The sequence below is a fragment of the Grampus griseus genome, assembly GCF_964374135.1.
Source record: "Grampus griseus genome assembly, chromosome: X".
Classification (NCBI taxonomy): Eukaryota; Metazoa; Chordata; class Mammalia; order Artiodactyla; family Delphinidae; genus Grampus; species Grampus griseus.
Genome location: NC_138999.1, coordinates 32,388,400 through 32,409,869, shown reverse-complemented (window position 1 = coordinate 32,409,869; position 21,470 = coordinate 32,388,400). Strand labels below are relative to the sequence as shown.

General features: G+C 39.1%; 1 protein-coding gene across 1 annotated transcript in view; it reads left to right on the top strand.

Moving 5' to 3' along the window:
• Window positions 1-20,632, top strand: part of PRRG1 (proline rich and Gla domain 1) — a 131,582-nt gene extending 110,950 nt beyond the window's left edge. Inside the window, exon 4 of the mRNA XM_082681686.1 lies at window positions 20,145-20,632. Within this exon, the coding sequence (XP_082537812.1) occupies window positions 20,145-20,630 (486 nt within the window). The 3' untranslated portion in view covers window positions 20,631-20,632. The remainder of the gene's footprint in view (window positions 1-20,144) is intronic.
• Window positions 20,633-21,470: the final 838 nt, after the last annotated feature.

Sequence of the window (21,470 nt, the reverse complement as noted above, 5' to 3'; positions counted from 1 at the left end):
GTATCCTGCAACTTTCCTGAATTCCTTGATTAGTTATAACAGGTTTTTGGTGGAGTCTTTAGGACTTTCTATATATATAATCATATCATCTGCAAAGACATTCTGACTTCTTCCTTTCCAATATGGTTTCCTTTTATTTCTCTTTCTTGCCTGATTGCTATGGCTGGGACTTCCAGTACTATGTTGAATAGGAGTGGTGAAAGTGGGATTCTTGTCTTGTTCCTGATGTTAGAGGAAAAGCTTTCAACTTTTCATCATTGTGGATGATGTTAGCTGTGGACTTGCTCTATATGGCTTGTATTATGTTGAGGTGTCTTCTCTCTATACCCAATTTAAGAATTTTTATCATGAAAGAATGTATTTTATTAAATTATTTTTATTCATCAAGGTGATCATATGATTTTTATCTTCCATTCTATTAATGTAGTGGATCAGTTTTTGATTTGCATATGTTAAACTATCCTTCCATCCCAGTGATAAATCCCACTTGATCATAGAACGTGACCTTTTTAATGTGCTGCTCAGTTCAGTTTGCAAAGGTTATGTTGAGGATATTTGCATCTATACTGAACAGGGATATTGACCTGTAGCTTTTTTTCTTGTAGTGTCCTTACCTGGCTTTGGTATTAGGGTAATGCTAGCCTTGTAAGATGATTTTTGGAGTGTTCCCTCCTGTCCAATTTTTTGGAAGTGTTTGAGAAGGATTGGTGTTAATTCTTCTTTAAATGTTTGGTAGAATTCACCAGGGAAACGATCTGGTCCTGGCTTTTCTTTGGGAGAGCTTTTTCATTAGTGATTCAATTACCCTACTCATTATTGTTCTGTTCAGATTTTGTTTCTTCCTGATAAAAGTCTTGGTAGTTGCATGTTTCTCAGAATTTATCCATTTCTTCTAGGTTCCAATTTGTTGGTGTATAGTTGTTTATAGGATCTCTTATGATCCTTTGTATTTCTGTGGTATCAGTTGTAATGTCTCCTCTTTCATTTCTGGTTTTGAGTCTTTTTTTTCTTAGTCTAGCCAAAGGTTGTCAATTTCATTAATTTTTTTCTTGATGTATGCATTTGTCACTATGCATTTCCCTCTTAGAACTGTTGTTTGTGCATCCCATTTGTTTTCATATGCTGTTTCCACTTTTGTTTGCCTCAAGATAATATTCTATTTCCCTTTTGAATTGTTCTGTGACCCTTTGGTTGTTCAGGAGTATGTTTTTTTAATTTCCACATATTGGTGATTTTTCCAGCTTTCCTTCCATTGCTGACTCTTCTAGTTTCATACCATTGTGCTCAGGAAAGCTACTTGGTATGATTTCAGTCTTCTTAAATTTGCTAAGACTTTTTCTGAGACTTATCATGCGATCTACACTGGAGAATGTTTCTCCTGTGCTTGAGAAGAATGTGTGTGTTCTCCCGCTGTTGGATGGGATGATCTGTATATATCTATTTGACCCCTTTGACCTAAAGTACAGTAAAGTCCAACCTTTCCTCGTTGATTTTCTGTCTGGATGATCTGTGTTGAGAGTAGAGTATTAAAGGCCCCAACTATTATTGTATTGCTATTTATTTCTCCTTTTACATCTCTTAGTGTTTGCTTTATATTACTTAGGCATTCTGTGTTGGGTGCCTAAATATTTACACTTGTTATATCTTCTTGATGAATTGACTCCTTTATCATAATGACTTTGTGTCTTTTGCCATATTTAGCTTTAAATCTATTTTGTGTGATAGATGCATAGCTACTTCTGCTTTCTTTTGGTTATATTTGCTAGAAATACCTTTTTCCACCCCTACACTCTCTATATATGTATGTCCTTAAAGCTAAAGTAATTATCTTGTAGGCAACTTATCACTGGATCTTGTTTTTTTAATCCATTCAGCCATCCTATGTCTCTTGATTAGAGAATTTAATCCTTTTATGTTTAAAATAATTATTTATAGGTAAGGACTTACTATTGCCATTTTGTTCATTGTTTTCTGACTGTTTTGTACATCCTTTGTTCCTTTTTTTGCCTCTCTTGCTGTCTTGATTTGATGACTTTTTGTAGTGGAATGCTTTGATTCCTTTTATTATAATCTTTTTTTTGTATCTAACACAGGTTTTTCCCTTGCATCTTTGGGATTGGTTACTGATGATTATTGTGATCCTTTGGTCATGTCATGTTTCCTTGATGTTTTTCATGTTCCTTGAAGTTTTGCATTGCTGTCTTTTCATTTGAAGCAGTAGTCACCTCCTACAGTCTTTACTAATTGCCTTCAGGAGAGAAATACCTGCTCTGAGCCCTGGTAGTGATTCTGAGGCTTTCTCAGACCTTCTATTGATATAGCTGCTCTATACTTCTTCCTCCCTCTTGTGGCAGAAGTCTTAAGCTTTTTCTTTCTTTTTCTTTTTTTTTTTTTTTTTTTGTGGTATGCGGGCCTCTCACTGTTGTGGCCTCTCCTGTTGCAGAGCACAGGCTCTGGACGCGCAGGCTCAGCGGCCATGGCTCACTGGTCCAGCCGCTCCGCGGCATGTGGGATCTTCCCGGACCGGGGCACGAACCCATGTCCCCTGCATCGGCAGGCAGACTTTCAACCACTGCGCCACCAGGGAAGCCCCTTAAGGTTTTTCTTATGCCTTCTCTTGTTCTTGCGCTGCACCAGTACAGGTGATGACAGTCTCACTTTTGTTTTCCAAAAAGTGGCACTAAATCTCAAGTTTGTGGTGTTTCCCTAGCCTGCAGATTTGGGCGATTTTCTGCACGTGCTTACTAGCCATTTTCCAAAGCTCACCCTGCCACCACCACTGGGAGCACACACAGGGAGCTGACCAAAGTGTGGGTGTGTGTGTGTAGAGGAGGCATGCTGAGTACTGAGGGTACCCACAGGTCAATTGGGGTCATCCATGAGCAAGGCATAACCAGTGTTTGTGGGCAGGCTTCTTGATGGAGTCCAAGACACAATTATTAGGATCCATGTCCCTTTAATGCCCTCTAAGAGGCCTGTCTGCCACTCTCTCAGCTTCTTCTTGACCCCCAGTCATGAAGCTCACAATTCAGTATTCCTCTCCAATGTGTCTGAAATTTGTATTATTTTTTCCAATGGTGTGTTGGAACTTTTCCTCTGGAAACCTGGACTTCCACAAAGGTTCTCACATCTGTGGGTGATTGTCTAAGACAGTGTTTTCCAGGGGCTCCTGGACTGTGGCCAAGAGAAGCTGGAACTGGTTCACAGGCTACCCCAGGAGCCATACCTGGGACCAAGTCAATATGCCCTTTACCCAGCGTGTGGGTGGTTGAGCCTCCTTCTGGGACATTTAGCATATGGAGCTGCATCATCCCACAGCTCCCACAAGGCACTGTTGTCCATGAATGGATGCCAAATTGTTGTTGAGGGGGGACGAAAACAATAAATCTCTTATTTCACCATGATGCTGACATTACTCTTGCTAATATTTCTACTTATGATTTTTCATCTGTGTTCATACTTTAACATGTAGATTTTTAAAAAATATGTGTGAGTAACACCCCTGTCCTGCTTTGGTGTTAGGATCATTCTGCCCTTGTAAAACAAACTGGGAAGTTTTCTCCATGTTTATATGCTCTGGAAGAGTTTTCGTATCATAGGTGTTTTGTTCTTAGGCGGTTTAGTAGAATTCCCATTAACATTATCTGGATTTGCTTTCTTTTTGTTAAGATAGATACGTTTATTTCTGTGAAAAAAAAATGCCTTTGGGATTTTGATAGGGATTGCATTGAATCTGTGGATTGCTTTGGGTAGTATGGATATTTTAACAATATTAAGTCTTCTAATCCATGAAATGGTATGTCTTTTCATTTATTTGTTTCTTTTTAAATTTCTTTCAGCAATGTTTTGTGTCACATTGATTGATTTTCATACATTCAACTATCCTTGTATCCCAGGGATAAATCCCACTTGGTCATGATATATGATCCCTTTAATGTGCTGTTGAATTTTGTTTGCCTAGTATTTTGTTGAGGTTTTTTGCATCTATATTCGTCAGAGATATTGGCCTGTAGTTTCCTTTTCTTGTGATTTCATTTTCTGACTTTGGAGGTAGTGTAATACTGGCCACATAAAATCAGTTTAGAAGTGTTTCCTCCTCTTCAGTTTCTTGGAAGAGTTTGAGAAGGATTAGTATTATTTTTTCTTAAATTCACATAGGGGCTTCCCTGGTGGTGCAGTGGTTGGGAACGTACCTGCCAGTGCAGGGGACACAGGTTCAGGTCCTGGTCCGGGAGGATCTCACATGCTGCGGAGCAACTAAGCCCGTGCACCACAGCTACTGAGCCTGTGCTCTGGAGCCCGCGAGCCACAGCTACTGAGCCCACGTGCCACAACTACTGAAGCCCGCACGCCTAGAGCCTGTGCTCCGCAACAGGAGAAGCCACCGCAATGAGAAGCCCGTGCACCGCAACGAGGAGTGGCCCCCGCTCGCCACAACTAGAGAAAGCCCACGCACAGCAACGAAGACCCAACACAGCCATAAATAAATAAATAAATTTATTAAAAAAAATATTCACATGGAACCACAAAGGACTCCAATGAATGCATAAGGAAGAAGCAGTGAAGAAAATACAAATAGGAAAGAAAGAAATCCTCTCATATGCTCCAATATGTATGAACCTTGAGGTCACTATGATAAGTGAAATAAGCCAATCACAGAAGGACACATACTGCATTATTCCATTAATAGAAGATATACAAAGTAATCAGGCTCATAAAAAGAAGGTTGGATGGAGATTTCCAGGTGCTGGGGGGCAGGGAAAACTGGGAATTTGCTGTTCAATGTGTATAGAGTTTCAGTTATGCACAATAAAAAAGTTCTAGATATCGTGCTACACAATATTGGGATTATAGTTGAAGATACTGTATTGTACACTTAAATTTTAATTAAGAGGGTAGATATCGTGTTACATGTTTTCTACCACAATAATAAATCACTTGTAATAGATGCCTTGTAAATATCTGTTGAATAAATGAAAAGTAAAAATAGATAATCTTATTTATTATACTTAGTAATCTATCAAGATTCTTCCTTAGATTTCAAGATATTAATTGCCACCACATACCATTTTGGCCATCCTAACATATTTTAATATGTAATTCTCTTACTGCTTTTAGTTTCTAAATAGCTTAGAATATCAAATTTTATTTTCCCTTTAACTCAAGAAATTTAGAAAGATGTTTATAAAATTTAAAACAGATGTTGGGATTACCACTTTTTGCTAATTTTTAATTGTATATGATATCGAGTGAGAATATAATTGCCCTAATTTCATTCATTTCTTTTTGTTCATTGTTCATTTAACAAGTATTTAGTGCATGCCTACTGTGTATCACGCACTATACTCATCAATGAGGATATAGCATGGTCAGACAAAGGCCCTTGTCTTAAAGGAACTTAAAGCCTAAAAATAAATAAGTAAATAAATATGATTAATTTCAATTGGGATTAAAACCATAGATAAGTATTTAGTTTACTGTGATAGAGAATAGCTTTTGCTGGAGAAGACATTATTATTATTTTGAATAAGGTGATCAGGGATACTTCTGTGGGTTGATGTTATATTGAAGGCCAAAGGATAAGTGAGAGTCAGCATATAATATAGCCAAGGGAAGGCATTTTAGGTGTTAGGGTATCAGAAAGGAGGAGGTGTATGTCACTGAACCATAATGAATTGAGGTAGAGTTGTACGAGGTAAGGTGGAGATGTAGGGTCTTGTAAGCAGTATTAGAGTAGTCCAAATTATATTCCAAGGGCAAATGCAAGGCTGTAAAGGGGTTTAAGCAGGCAAATGATTCTGGCTGTTCTGAAGGATGTTGGGTTTGGGGAAGAGTTGAAGCAAGAGGACCAGGTAAGAGGTATTGCAGAGGTCCAGGTGAAAGACCATGGTAGTTGGAACGACAGGGGTGGCTAAGGAAATGAGATATAGACAGATTCACATGGATTTTGGATAAGCTGATAGGATTTGTTCATCGATTTGAAAGTGAGAAATAAGAAATGGAGAAAATCTAGATTCAGAGATTTGGACTTGAGCACCTGGGTTGATGGTAGTGCTGTTTATTAATCTGGGGACTTTTGCTGGGGATACATTGGAGGTGGAAGGGTGGGGAAGGTATGTCATCTAAACAAAATCTGAGATGCATATTTTAGACATCCAAGTGGAATTGTCATGCAGGTAGCCAGAAAAATGAATCTGGAGCTCAGGAGGAGGTCTTGTTTTGAAATATACATATGGGAGGCATCAGCTACAGATGATGTTGAGGTGAGGTCAAGGTACTGGAGAAGCTTACCAGAAAGGGAGTGGGGAGAGAGCATGGCGCAGCCTGCCACACACCCAGGGCAGCTAACATTAGAGAGCTGCTGGCCCCACCTGGACCATTACCTCATTCCAGACTGTGACCACCTGTGTCCACACCCAGTGGCCCCAAATCAGCCTGGCTTCTGGTTTCTCCTTTCAGGATGTGAAAAAGAGTTAGCTCTTTACGTTGTCTTCCCCAAGGAAATGATCTCCTTTTTCCATATGTCTTTTTTTTTCTGTTCCCTTTCAAAACCTCAGTCTCTCACTCAGTCCACTGTGTTTGACCAGATGAAATCTGTACCCATGTAAAGTCTAAGGTTGTCCATGTCTGGGGAAAAAATTCTCAAAATATTTTGTTTCTTCTGAGCTGCCTATGTGTTACAAAGATAAAAGTTGAAAATTACAGATTTTTGTATGTAGTATTCAAGGTTACAGGAATAGTGTGAGTCTTTTTAAAGCTAGCAGATTGCTTTGAACATCTAATAAAACGTGAATAAGTTTATCTACATAGTAATTACCATCCACAATTCATCACTGCATTTTAACACTTTTTAAAAAAATGAAAATTATCGCCCTGTGAGTTCAGTTTCCAGAAAATGCTATTGGCATTTACCTCTTCTTAGTCAAAGTTGGTCACAGTTTTTACTTTCTTTCTTTCTCTGCTTGCTTGAAGGACCCCTCCTCTCTCTGACCTCGACTCAGATCCTACCTAGTAACTGTACTCCTCTAGATATGAGGAAGCACAGTGTAAGCAGCTGTGTTTATAACTGTAAATTGACTGAGGATCCTTATTTTCCCGACTTGGAGAGGCAGTTTGCTGTACCGATTTCTTAAGCTCAGATTAGTTGGCTTCAAATCCCAGTTTATCCACTTACTTATCTTGGGTAAACTTGGCCAAGTTATTTAACTTCTCTGTGCCTCAGTTTCCTCACACGTAAAATAGAGATAATAAAAGTGTCAATCCCATTGGGTTTTTGCAATTAAATGAGCTATATGTAAATCATTTTGAACAGTGTCTGGTATATAGTAGGTACATTATGTGTTAGTCATCGTTTATCATCACCATCCTCATTGTCCACCCACTTCTAAGTTTTTTTGTGCTGTTTATGCTTTGGGGAGAAGATTTCATGTCTGTACTTTGCTACTGGTGGGTCTCTTGCATTTTGACCAACATTCCTTATCTGCATATTTAGAAGGAAAAACTCTTTGTAGCTGCTTAGTTGTCAGGTGTTGCCAGGATTCAGGAGGGTAGATCGCTATTTTCACTAACCCAAACTCAGGCCCAAGACTACAAGCGAATTTTGCTATGACAGTTTTCCCTAGTAATCCTCCCCATTCTGTCTCAATGAGCTTCCCTTTTAAATCACCCCGTAGAACACTTTTTGCTTATTCTTCCCAATTCCAGGTTGCCCAAGTCTGTGTTTTCCATCCTGAACTACCTCTCAGTTCTCAGAGATGGAAAAGAGCAAAAGGATGAAGTGCTAATCGTTAATCGTAATCCCCCTGTCATCTGGAGGTTGGGATCTGAAAAGGAGAGGAATGAGTGGGCACAAATGGGGGGCTGAGGAGTAGGCAAACAGGATCACATTAGAGCTACTAACAAAATAATAACTAAAATTGATAAATAACCACACACTTCGCCATGGGGGTTCTCAAGCTTTGTTGCACGTTAGAATTACCTCCAGGGTACATCCCAGACCAATTATATCAGTCTCTGGGGGCGGGACCTAGGCATCCCAGGCAGTCAAACCAGCATGAGCACCTTGCTACTTAAAGTGTGGTCTGTAGAGCAGCAGCAGCAGCCTCACCTGAGAGCCTGTTAGAAACTCAGTAGTCTTAAGCACTACCCCAGACTTACTGAATCAGAATCTACAGTTTTTTAAATTTTTGGCTGTGTTGGGTCTTCGTTTCTGCGCGTGGGCTTTCTCTAGTTGCGGCAAGCGAGGGCTACCCTTCGTTGCGGTGAGCGGGCTTCTCATCGCGGTGGCTTCTCTTGTTGCGGAGCAAGGGCTCTAGGGCGCACGGGCTTCAGCAGTTGTGGCTCGTGGGCTCTAGAGCGCAGGCTCAATAGTTGTGGTGCACGGGCTTAGTTGCTCCGTGGCATGTGGGATCATTTCTTTTCAGTCTTTATTCTTTTCTGCAGCAGTGAATTCCACCATTCTGTCTTCCAGGTCACTTATCCGTTCTTCTGCCTCAGTTATTTTGCTATTGATTCCTTCTAGTGTAGTTTTCATTTCAGTTATTGTATTGTTCATCTCTGTTTGTTTGTTCTTTGATTCTTGTAGGTCTTTCTTAAACATTTCTTGCATCTTCTTGATCTTTGTCTCCATTCTTTTTCCAAGGTCCTGGATCATCTTCACTATCATTATTCTGAATTCTTTTTCTGGAAGGTTGCCTATCTCCACTTCATTCAGTTGTTTTTCTGGGGTTTTCTCTTGTTTCTTCATCTGGTACATAGTCCTCTGCCTTTTCATCTTGTCTGTCTTTCTGTGAATGTGTTTTTTGTTCCACAGGCTGCAGGATTGTAGTTCTTCTTGCTTCTGCTGTCTGCCCTCTGGTGGGTGAGGCTATCTAAGAGGCTTGTGTACGTTTCCTGATGGGAGGGACTGGTGGTGGGTAGAGCTGAGTGTTGCTCTGGTGGGCAGAGCTCAGTAAAACTTTAATCTGCTTGTCTGCTGATGGGTGGGGCTGGGTTCCCTCCCTGTTGGTTGTTTGGCCTGAGGCGAGCCAATACTGGAGCCTACGTGGGCTCTTTGGTGGGGCCAATGACAGCCCCCGGGAGGGCTCATGCCAAGGAGTACTTCCCAGACCTTCTGCTGCCAGTGTCCTTGTCCCCACAGTGAGCCACAGCCACCCCCTGCCTCTTCAGGAGACCCTCCAACACTAGCAGGTAGGTGTGGCTCAGTCTCCCCTGGGGTCACTGCTCCTCCCCTGGGTCCCGATGCGCACACTACTTTGTGTGTGCTCTCCAAGAGTGGAGTCTCTGTTTCCTCCAGTCCTGTTGAAGTCCTGCAATCAAATCCCACTAGGCTTCAAAGTCTGATTCTCTAGGAATTCCTCTTCCTGTTGCCGGACCCTCAGGTTGTGAAGCCTGACATGGGGCTCAGAACCTTCACTCCAGTGGGTGGACTTCTGTGGCGTAAGTGTTCTCCAGTCTGTGAGTCACCCACTCAGCAGTTACGGGATTTGATTTTACTGTGATTGTGCCCTTCCTACCATCTCATTGTGGCTTCTCCTTTGTCTTTGGATGTGGGGGTACCCTTTCTGGTGGGCTCCGGTGTCCTCCTGTTGATGATTGTCCAGCAGCTAGCCATGACTCTGGCGTTCTCACAAGAGGGAGTGAGAGCACGTCCTTCTACTCTGCCATCTTGGTTCGTCTTTTCTGTTGTACAAGTTTTGATGGTCATTCTGACCAGTGTGAGGTGATGTTATAGAGATTGTTTTAAACAAATTAATTTTGGCAATATAACCCAGAGGTAGATAAAAGGTCACATATACGTAACATGCATCCATAGACATACATAGACCCACAGAGACCTTATAGCTTCCATTCCAAATTTTAGCCATGAATAAGATACAACAATACAAAACTCACTTGTGTATAAATAATGATTGAATCCAAATTGTGTCTGGCAGATGGAACAAGTTAGGATTACCTGCTCCAGTGGCTAAAGCTTTTTACTAATATTTTCGGAGAAGACTTTAAAGATTTGTATTTGTCCTTGACAAGTAATATTATGGAGGCTATGGAGTAGATTTTGTGCAACAGAGCTTTGAAGGCAGTTGCATTATTAAAAGCATCCCCCCCACCCTCTTTTTCTTCAGTCTTAGGTGATTATGAGCAGTGTTTTAGTTACCATGTCTTTGAAATATAATCTCCCCAGGAGCTAAGATTTACATCTTCAAGGGACAGAGAGAAAGATTGTAAGTTTGCTCCTAGGAGTTTTAGTGCCCTTTGGATCATTTCAGGAATCCCAATAAAAGGTAGTGCCACACACCCCCCCAATAATTAGGGGAATACACCCTGTAAAAAGAATTCTCTGGACTCAGGGTCCAAGGGGGCCCATTCAGGGTTGGAAATGAAGAAGGGGTCATTTGGGTCACTGTGGTCATGGAAACCATCAACCCATTGGACTGTGCCAATTTTGTGCAGCAGGAGATGGTTCTCGTCTTAATGTTTTCCATTCACTGTGATGCTTAGCAGTGATCACTGTGGTGGAAGGATGGGGATGGTGCTAGGCAATAAATATCCAAGTAAGGAGAGGGACGGCTCTGGTACAGGTATCGGTGGCTCTAGGAACCTTTGCCTTCTCTTCTCCCTCCTCCTCCTCAATAGAGGCCCCGATAATCTCGTCAGCTTTTCTTTTGGTGGCAGGAATGTCTCATGAGGCATGTTTCTCCATTCTGCCTCATTCAGGGGAAAGCTGAGGGGCTCAGGATCTGTGGTATCATACAGGAGAGGGGCAGGTTATAGATTTTAGGATCTTCAGAGATACCAACCAGTTAACACGTTTTGGCAGCCATGAGTAGCAATTCAGAGTTTGTTCCCCCCAAAAAAACACGAAAACCTGCAATGGCCAGTTAGCTTCCCCTTCTTCTTCCTGCTGCATAAAATCTTTAGGAAAGGTTTGAATTTAGTTAAGGTATAGTTTCTGATCTGTTTCTGTTGCACTTCTTGATTTTTTCCTGTTGCCTCAATCTTAAGAATTATTATTGGAAAATTTTGAATGACATCACTGTGAGCCCTTTTCGTGGGCAGCTGCTTTCCTTTCCAGGGTGTGCCTCCACTAGCATGATACGCACAAGGCCTTTGGAAAAAGCCTCTGAGCCTCTGGAGCATAATAGCACAGTCTTGGCGTGTTGGTATGCTGGCACTGAGTAATGCCCTGGAAGCTTCCATGGGGTTTTACATTTATCAAGGAGCTGGTACACCTCCTTAGAGTTGTTAGGAGGTGCTGGCACCAGGTGCTCAGGAGAGGACATTTATAAATATTTGTCCATTAATTGTTTAGCAACATCATGGTCGGGATGCTTATCTCATCAGGTCTGGGAGGCGAAGAGCAATAGTAGTGAGTAGTGAAGCAGTGACACAGAGACTGCAGGCCTCTGTTGTATTTTCCCTTTTGTGGTGCCGTCAGTTTCCTGTCAGGAGGCTACTTCACTGTTCTGGGTTAAGGCTCACAGTCCAAGCGTGACCCACCAACTCAATTTTCAGAAGTCTCCTATCTTCCTTACCTATAGGAACCCTTTCATCCTGCCTTTAGCCCAGAGCCTCTCCTTGGTCAGTGACAATAGCCTGGTGATCCAGTCCACCTTCCTAAGTTCTCCTTGGCCTTGAGGTGTGGAGTACCCTCACACACATTCATAGTCAATTAAAGCCTCTACAATTAGTGGTCTAATCACCTTATTAGACCACATGCCCTTGATCACACTGCTCTGGGTATACTGTTGATAGCAGCCATGATGTGCAAGCAACATGCAACAGAGGCAGTATGTGAAAGCACATAGCAGCTCAACAGACCTCAGGTAAGCAGTGCCCTTTCTCAGATGGGGTTACCCACCTGAGTTGGTTAGATCATGGTGTGTGATCCTTTTCATATATTGTTGAAATCAGTTTGCTCGTATTTTGTTGAGGATTTTTGCATCTGTGTTCATCAGGGATATTGGCCTGTAACTTTCTTTTCTTGTAGCATCCTCGTCTGGTTTTGGAGTCAGGGTTATGCTCACCTTGTAAAATGAGTTTGGAAGTGTTCCCTCTCCTTTTTTTTGGAAGCCTTTGAGAAGGATTGGTACTAACTCTTCTTTGAATGTGTTGTATAATTCACCAGTGAAACTGTCTGGTCCTTGTCTTTTGCTGGCAGGTTTTTTGTTTAATAATCTCTAATTTAATTACTGGTAATTGGTCTGTTCAGATTTTCTATTTCTTTATGATCCTGTCTTGGTGTTTGTACATTTCTAGGAATTTATCCATTTCTTCTAGGTTGTCAAATTTGTTGGCAGGTAATTGTTCATAGTAGTCTCTTACATACTTTGTGTTTCTGTGGTATCGGTTGTTATGTGTCCTGTTTCATTTCTGATTTTATTTTAGTCCTCCCTTTTTCTTGGTGAGTCTAAAGGCTTGTCAACTTTGTTTAGCTTTTCAAAGAACCAGCTCTCAGTTTCACTGATTTTTCTATTGTCTTTTTAGTCCCTAGTTAGTTCATATATTTCCACTCTGATCTTTGTTATTTCCTTCCTTCTACTAACTTTGGCCTTCGCTTTTCCTTCTTTGAGTTCACTGAGGTACAAAATTAGGTTTTTTACAATTTTTGTTTCTTGATGTAGGAATTTATTGCAATGAACTTCCCTTTAGAACTGCTTTTGCTGCATCCCGTATGTTTTGGTATGTTTTATTACCATTTCATTTGTCCCAGGAATTTTTTTTCTCTGTGATTTCTTCGTTGACCCATGGGTTGTTCACATGTTGTTTAATTTCTGAATTTTCCAGTTTCCTTCTTGCAACGGACTTCTAGTTTCATCCCACTGTGGTTGGAAAAGATGCTTGATAGCAGCTTTCAATCTTCGTAATATATTAAGGTTTGTTTTGTGTCCTAACATATGAACTATACTGGAAGAAATTATATGTGCACTTAACAAGAATGTGTATTCTATTGCTTTTGGATGGAATGATCTGTCTCTCTCTCAAGTCCATCTGTTCTAATGTATCACTCATTTAAGGCTGATGTTTCCTTATTGATGTTCTGTCTGGTTGACCTATCCATTGATGAAAGTGACGTATAAAAGTCCCCTACTATCATTGTACTGCTATTTCTCCCTTTAGGGCTGTTAATCTTTGCTTTATATATTGAGGTGCTCCTATGTTGGGTGCATATTTGCAAATGGTACATACTCCTGTTGGACTGACCCCTTTATGTAATGCCCTTCTTTCTCTCTTATTACAGTCTTTGTTTTAAAGTCTATTTTGTCTGGTGTAAGTATAGCTACCCCAGCTTTCTTTTGGTTCCTGTTTGCATGGAGTATCTTTTTCCATCCCTTCACTTTCAGTCTCTGTGTCCTTACATGCAAGGTGAGTCTCTTGAAGGCAGCATATAGATAGATAGGTCGTCTTTTTTTTAATGAATGCCTTTTGATTACAGACTTTATTAGTTCATTTACATTTAAAGTAACGAATTATAGGTATATACTTATTTTTGTTTTGTTAATGAATTATAGGTAATTATAGGTATATACTTACTGCTGTTTTGTTAATTCTTTTCTTACCATTTTATAGTTCTCATTTCTTCTGTTCTTTTCCTTTGTGATTTGATGATTTTTAGTAGTATGCTTAGATTTCTTTTGCTTTATCTTGTGTGTCTTACTATAGGGTTTTTGCTTTGTGTCTACCATGAGGCTTACATATAGCAACTTATAACAACAGTCTATATATTTTAACTTTGAACACATTCTGAAGTTCTACATTCTTACTCCTCCCCCTGCCACGTTATGTTTTTCATATCACATTTTACATCTCTTTATCTCGTATATCCCCCCCTTACATACCGTTGACCCTTGAATAACATGGGTTTGAACTGCCCAGGTCCACTTACACATGGATTTGTTTTCACTAAATATGTACTACAGTACTACAAAATATGTACTATAGTACTACACAACGTACAGTTGGTTGACTCCACGGATGTGGAACTGGTATATGCGAATTTTCAAGTGGGTGGAGGGTCAGCACACTTAACCCGTGTTGTTCAAGGGTCAACTATGTCTGTAGTTATTTTTACTACTTTTGTCCTTTAACATTCATACTCGCTTTAAGCCACCATTTTACTATATATTTACCAGTGAGATTTATCCTTTCATATGTTTTCTTGTTACTAGTACCCCTTTTTGTTCAGCTTAAAGAAATTCCTTTAACATGATGAACTCCTTTACCTTTTGCTTGTCCAGAAAACTCTTTCTGTCTCCAACTAACTATCAATACTTAGATGGGGAGAGTATTCTTGGTTGGAAGTTTTTCTTTCATTCAGCACTTTGACTATATCATGCCACGCCCTTCTGGCCTGCAGCATTTCACCTAAAAAACCTACTGATGGTCTTACGGGGGTTCCCTTGTATGTTACAAATTGTTTTTCTCTTGCTGCTCTTAGAAGTCTCTCCTTAACTTTTAATTACAATGTGTCTTGGTGTGCGTCTCTTTGGGTTCATCTTGTTAGTTTGGAACTCCCTAGGCTTCCCAATCTGGATGTCTGTTTCCTTCCCCAGGTTAGGGAAGTTTGAGCCATTATTTCTTCAAAATATCTTTCTGTCCCTTTCTCCTCTTTCCGCCTCCTGGCACCTCCCTAAAATGTGAATGTTAAGTCAGCTTGATGTTGTCCCCACAGTCCCTTAAGCTATCATCTTCATTCTTTTTTTCTTTTTGCTGCTCTGACTGGGTGAGTTCCACTGCCCTGTCTTCGAGTTCACTGACCTTTTTTGCTTCATCTAGTCTGCTGTTGAACCCCACTAGTGTATTCTTCAGTACAGTTATTGTATCCTTCAGCTTTGTGACTTCCTTTTGAAGTTATCACTGAGTTTATCCATTCCTTTCCTGATGTTCCTGAGTACAGCAACATCTTTATGACCATTATTTATTTTGAACTCTTTATCAGATGATAACTAAGTCACTTACCTCAGTTTCATTAAGGATTTTTTTTCTGAGGTTTTTATCTTGTTTCATGTGCAACATATTCCTCTGTTTCTTCACTTTCCTTGACTCTTTGTATTGGTTTCTATATAGTAGATGAAACAACCACCTCTCTGTCTTGAAGGAGTAGCCTCATGTAGGAGATGAACCTTATCATTCAACCCTGCTCTAGCTCTTGGCTGTCTCTCAACCAGCAATCAATCAATCATGAGAAGAGGAGAGTACAAATGCAGGATAGTGGAAATGCATCGGAAATTAAAGACCAGTAACTTCTTTTAAAACAATCTTGTTGTTTATATATAGACTGCTATATCAAAACCTCATGGGAACCACAAACCAAAAATGTACAATAGATAGGTACACACACACACACACAAAGAAAAAGGAATCCTAACACAAAACTGAAGATAGATAGTCATCAAATCACAAGAGGAGAGACCAAAAGAGGAAGGGAAGAAAAAAGACCTTCACCACAAAATCCAAAACAAAATGGCAGTAAGAACATACATATTGATAATTACCTTAAATGTAAAGGACTAAATGCTCCAACCAAAAGACACAGACTAGCTGAATGAATGGATCCAAAAACAAGACCCGTATATATGCTGTCTACAAGAGCCCCACCTCAGACGTAGAGACACATACAGACTGAAAGTGAGGGGATGGAAAAAGGTATTCCATGCAAATGGAAATCAAAAGAAAGCTGGAGTAGCAATACTCATATCAGACAAAATAGACTTTAAAGAATGTTAAAGAGACAAGGAAGGACACTACATAATGATCAAGGGATCAATCCAAGAAGAAGATATAACAATTCTAACTATTTATGCACCCAACAGAGGAGCACCTCAATATATAAGGCAAATACTAACAGCCATAAAAGGGGAAATCGACAGTAACACAATAGTAGCGGGGGACTTTAACACCCCACTTTCATCAATAGACATACACAGGCCTTAAATGACACACTAGACCAGATGGACTTAACTGAAATTTACAGAGCATTCCATCCAAAAGCAGCAGAATACACATTCTTGTCAAGTGCACATGGAACATTCTCCAGAATAGATCACATGCTGGGCCACAAAGCAAACCTTGGTTTACAATTAGAAAATTGAAATCATATCAAGCATTTTTCCAACCACAATGCTATGAGATTAGAAATCAACTACAAGGAAAAATGTGTAAAAAAAACACAAGCACATGGAGGCTACAAAATATGCTACTAAATAACCAATGGATCACTGAAGAAATCAATACCTAGAGACTAATGAAAATGAAAGCATGACAATACAAAACCTATGGGACGTAGCAAAAGCAGTTCTAAGAGGGAAGTTTATAGCAATACAGTCTTACCTCAGGAAACAGGAAAAATCTCAAATAAACAACCTAACCTTACACCTAAAGCAAATAGAGAAAGAAGAAACAAAACCCAAAGTTAGTAGAAGGAAAGAAATCATAAAGATCAGAGTAGAAATAAATGAAATAGAGATGAAGACAACAAGAAAAGATCAAGGAAACTAAAACTGGTTCTTTGAGAAGATAAACAAAACTGATAAACCTTTAGCCAGATTCATCAAGAAAAAAAGGGAGAGGGCTCAAATCAATAAAATTAGAAATGAAAAAGGAGAAGTTACAGCACATGCCACAGAAATACAAAGGATCATCAATAAAATTAGAAATGAAAAAGGAGAAGTTACAGCACATGCCACAGAAATACAAAGGATCATGAAAGATTACTACAAGCAACTCTATGCCAATAAGATGGACAGATTCTTAGAAAGGCACAATCTCCCATGACTGAACCAGGAAGAGGTAGAAAATACGAACAGACCAATCATAAGTACTGAAATTGAAACTGTGATTTAAAAACTCCCAAGAAACAAAAGCCCAGGACCACATGGCTTCACAGTCAAATTCTATCAAACATTTAGAGAAGAGTTAACACCTACCCTTCTCCAACTCTTCCAAAAAATTGCAGAGGAAGGAACACTCCCAAACTCATTCTGTGAGGCCACCGTCACCCTCATAGCAAAACCAGACAAAGATCCTACAGAAAAAGAAAATTACAGGCCAGTGTCACTGATGAACATAGATGCAAAAATCCTCAACAAAATACTGGCAAACTGAATTCAACAATACATTAAAAGGATCATACACCACCAGCAAGTGGGATTTAGTCCAGGGATGCATATCTGAAATGATTGTCAGACCTGTCTGGTCCCTTCTGATTACATTTATTATCTGTATCATTTTAGCCTTATCTAAAACTACTGAATCCCTTTAATCTTTTTCATTAAAATTTTTTCTTCATTAAACAAATGTTCATTCCCTCTAAAGCACTGTTTTACCAAGTCTTTTTTTATATTATATTTTTATTAGTTATAATATCACATTGTAATATAGTGTATCATTATTATATTATATTTAGTTATAAATTATTTTCCATGCAAGTTAAATTTGATCCTTACATGTAATCTGAAAGATCCAGACCAGGGTTAAGAAATGACAAAAGTAAAAGCCATCATGGAAAGAAGGAACAAAACAAAACAGAAGCATCAGTAACAACAAAACCTGTTACCTCACATTGGAGATCAATAATACCTTCTTCATAAAGCAGGCTGCTTGCCACTCACCTGGTCGGCAAGTCTTAATCCATATGAATACCTTCTGCAGTAAAGATTAAGGATTTTTACCAAGTCTTGAAATCACTTATTTGCTCTTTCTGAATATCTTCTGGCTGTTTTCAGTGAGACAGAGAAGAATCTAAAGAGCTCAGAAACACATAAACTGGGTTTACTTGTTTGAAGGACAGTTATACTATTTTACTTGTTTGAATGGCATTTATAGTATTTTACTTGATTTCACATGACTATATTTCTCCAATTCTCTTGCCTCAAAGACAAAGTAAGGCTAGTTTCCCAAAAAATAAATCTGTCAGTACCTTTTATTCAGATCAGTGTAACTTGCTTTCAACTCCACATTTAACATGATGAGAAGATTGAATTTTCTAGGAAAGTGTCCAGGTTTAAAATACCTTATACATCAGGGCAGATTGCTTTTTGGTTTGCTCTGATGCCAGGCCTGTGGCATTCTAAATCCCAGCCTCAACATCTGTGTGTTAAATGACCTTGGTTTTATTATTCGGTAACATCTCTGAGCCTCCATTTCCTCATCGGCAAGTAGGGATGATAATTATACCTTCATTATTGGGTGTGGCTTAAGGATTGAGTTGCTATAGGTAAAGTAAAAATCAGTGTTGTAATTCCATTTTTGCCTAAGCTTTATTTTTAACCCTGGAAACTACAAGTGTGACTTTGTTTTAAAGTTTTTTTTCTCCCAAAGAAAAAAATTACTAGTCTGTAGATTTATTTCTGAGCATGCGGAAGAAACCTCAGAAATTGAATCACACAAGCCAAGCATGAAAAAAAAATCATTTTCATGTGCATCATTGATGCTTGATTATCCCAAAGTGACTGGACAAGATTAAAAATCCACATTTTATTGTGTTTATCTAAGATTAACATTTAGATAATTATCTGAAATCACATACTTATTGTGTTTTGTGCTTAAGATTAAATGCGGGGTGGGGGAAGGAGACGGTGATCTGAGAGATTAGGAAGAGAGGAGGGATCCTCATCTATATAGGTAAAGAAAATCGACTACAAATCAGATACTTGGTAGGTCTCTGTAAGTACATTATTAAAAAGTTTATTGTGGTTTAGTAGTTTGATTCCAGATTTCTAAAGAATGTGTATGTGTGTAAGGATTCGAATGTGAGTTGGAAGTAAGAGTAGATGTAAACCAAAAATGTTAATAGTGATTATATCTTTGCAATGTAATTAATTGCAGGTGATTGGTTTTCTTTTTTAGATGTTTCTGCATTAGTAAATTTTTATGTAGTATATATTTTCTGTAGTAAAGTTGGCAATCCTAAAAGTAACAGTTATACAAAAAGATAATAGTGTACAGTTTTATTGTTTAAAAAAAACTTCATGTATCTGTGTTTCATGACTTTTCAACTTGTGATTATCAAGTGATTGTTTCACTAATAAAAATATAATTTCCAGTTTGGGGTATTGTCCTAAAATAAATGCTGTATGATTTGGGATTATACTGTCTCTACTCTTGGCTTGTTTTAATAGTGCACCTTGTGTATTTTCATCTGTACATAGCCTTTAGTAAATACCATATTTCTTATAACATTGAAATTTTATCTTAGAATCACAGAATGTTGGAATAATAATGTACCTTATAGGAGATTGAGTTCAGGGGTGGAACATTGATGACTGTGGGTCATTTGTTATACCCAGAGAATTTTAAAAGCCTTTATGACTAATAAAATATAGTACTATAAAACAAGCAGCTTTATAGTGCCCACCGTCTTACTTTCTGCCAGATATTTAAATAATATCAGTGACCTGTAGTGCCTGCAAATATTGTTTAAAAAAAAAAGCTATTATTGGCTAAGTTTAAGCCTTGAAAACAAAGTCAGTAGCACTGGGGGTGGTGTCTGTACCAAGGTTTGGGCTATAGGTTAATCAGTCAATTTGAAGCAGAGGCTTGATTATGATATACAAGAATTCATTATAATCACTACTACTCATTGAATGTTTATATGCTAGGGACTTACTTAGATGCATTAGAGCTGTGTACTTTGGGGCTGGGGAGGAATATCTGGTAGAAGAGGATCCCAAACAGAACCATTAAGAAAACAAGGCATTCATCTGTGAAGCATTTGAACACTAAGAGCCTACAACAGCCAGAAATAGCACAATGATGATGGGATGCCTGAATGAAAACCTCGTAATTGGACATGGAAAATGGTATTTAACTTATATTTTAAAGGGAAGATTATGTTCTATATTTGGAAAGAGGAAAATCCCTTATGCTTTTTTTCCCCTTCTAATATGTCATAACTGAAAATACAAATAACACCAAGTCTTGAAGACTTTTGGTTCTGACTGACTATTGTAGGGGAGGATCCGGAGTGAGCACCATGATTTGTAACTTCTTGTCAGGGAAAATATAGGCTGTAGGTCATCTGAACCAGCGAGTCTGGTTTTGGGTTTTGTTTTCATCATGTTAACAGAACCCAGATATGTGTTCATTTGCTATCTCCTATCTTTTGATTACACTGATTTTCAATTCATTTCGTCTTGTATTTTCAGAAGGAGTTTTGGAACACTTACACAAAAGCACAACAAGGAGAGAGTAACAGAGGAAGTGACTGGTTTCAGTTTTACCTTACCTTTCCATTAATTTTTGGCCTCTTCATTATCCTCCTTGTCATTTTCCTAATCTGGAGATGCTTCCTAAGAAACAAAACTCGCAGACAGACAGTGACTGAAGGCCATATTCCTTTCCCTCAGCACCTCAATATTATCACTCCGCCTCCTCCACCAGATGAAGTCTTTGATAGCAGCGGATTGTCACCAGGCTTTCTGGAATATGTAGTTGGGCGCTCAGATTCCGTCTCCACTCGCCTGTCCAACTGCGATCCCCCACCGACCTACGAGGAAGCCACTGGTCAGGTGAACCTGCGGAGGAGTGAAACAGAACCTCATTTAGATCCACCCCCAGAGTATGAGGACATCATCAACTCCAACTCAGCCAGTGCCATTGCTATGGTGCCTGTGGTCACCACCATCAAATGAAACTGCACACTTCTTTTTATTATAATCATTTTTAAAATACTAATGAAAGAACTTTCTAGCACTTTACCACTACATAAATGTGCATTTGACTTATTGGATTCTGACAGCATACCACTTCACATCCTCTGATTTGATTTTCATTAGTTTTGTTTCCTACTATAAATTCATTATCCATGCTCATTTTTGCTAATGGAAATATGTTAAGAGGGAAAAATACTAGTGGAGGTCTTCGTGTGAGGAGATGTACATGTGTGTACGCATATGTTTATGTATATATGTACATGCACATATGTGTGTGTGTACATCAGCCCAGTGTAGGGCAACTGTCTTAAAAAGTCATTAACATCTATCTAAATCACCTGTAAAGTTAGAACATTACTCACCAAAACCGGGGTGGGGGAGAAGGCACCAACAACTTGTGTAACAGGTAGCAACATGCTGTTGAATTTTGAAAATAAGATGAACTTAGCATGTTTTCTGATTCGTACAGTCTTTTGTTAACCTTCTTCAACTACCTTAAAAGGAAAAAAAAATGCATGTAGTCAATCTTGACTTTAGGAACAGCTCAGAAGGCGACAGAGAAGGAAGGCACAATAAACAATACCTTGCTTATTTCAGTGGACAGCAAGAAAATCATGGGTCCTTAGTGGCATTTGGCTGGTTTCATAGGAGGGATTTTTGTTGCTGTTATTGACTGCCTCCCCCACAAAAATTAAACAGTATTTGCTCAGTATCTTTGCATGTGTCATGCTATTTGTATTAACATCTTGATGGAGTGGATATCCTGGCAAAAGAATAATTTCTCAAGTAGATACACGTATTAATGATAGGGAACAGATG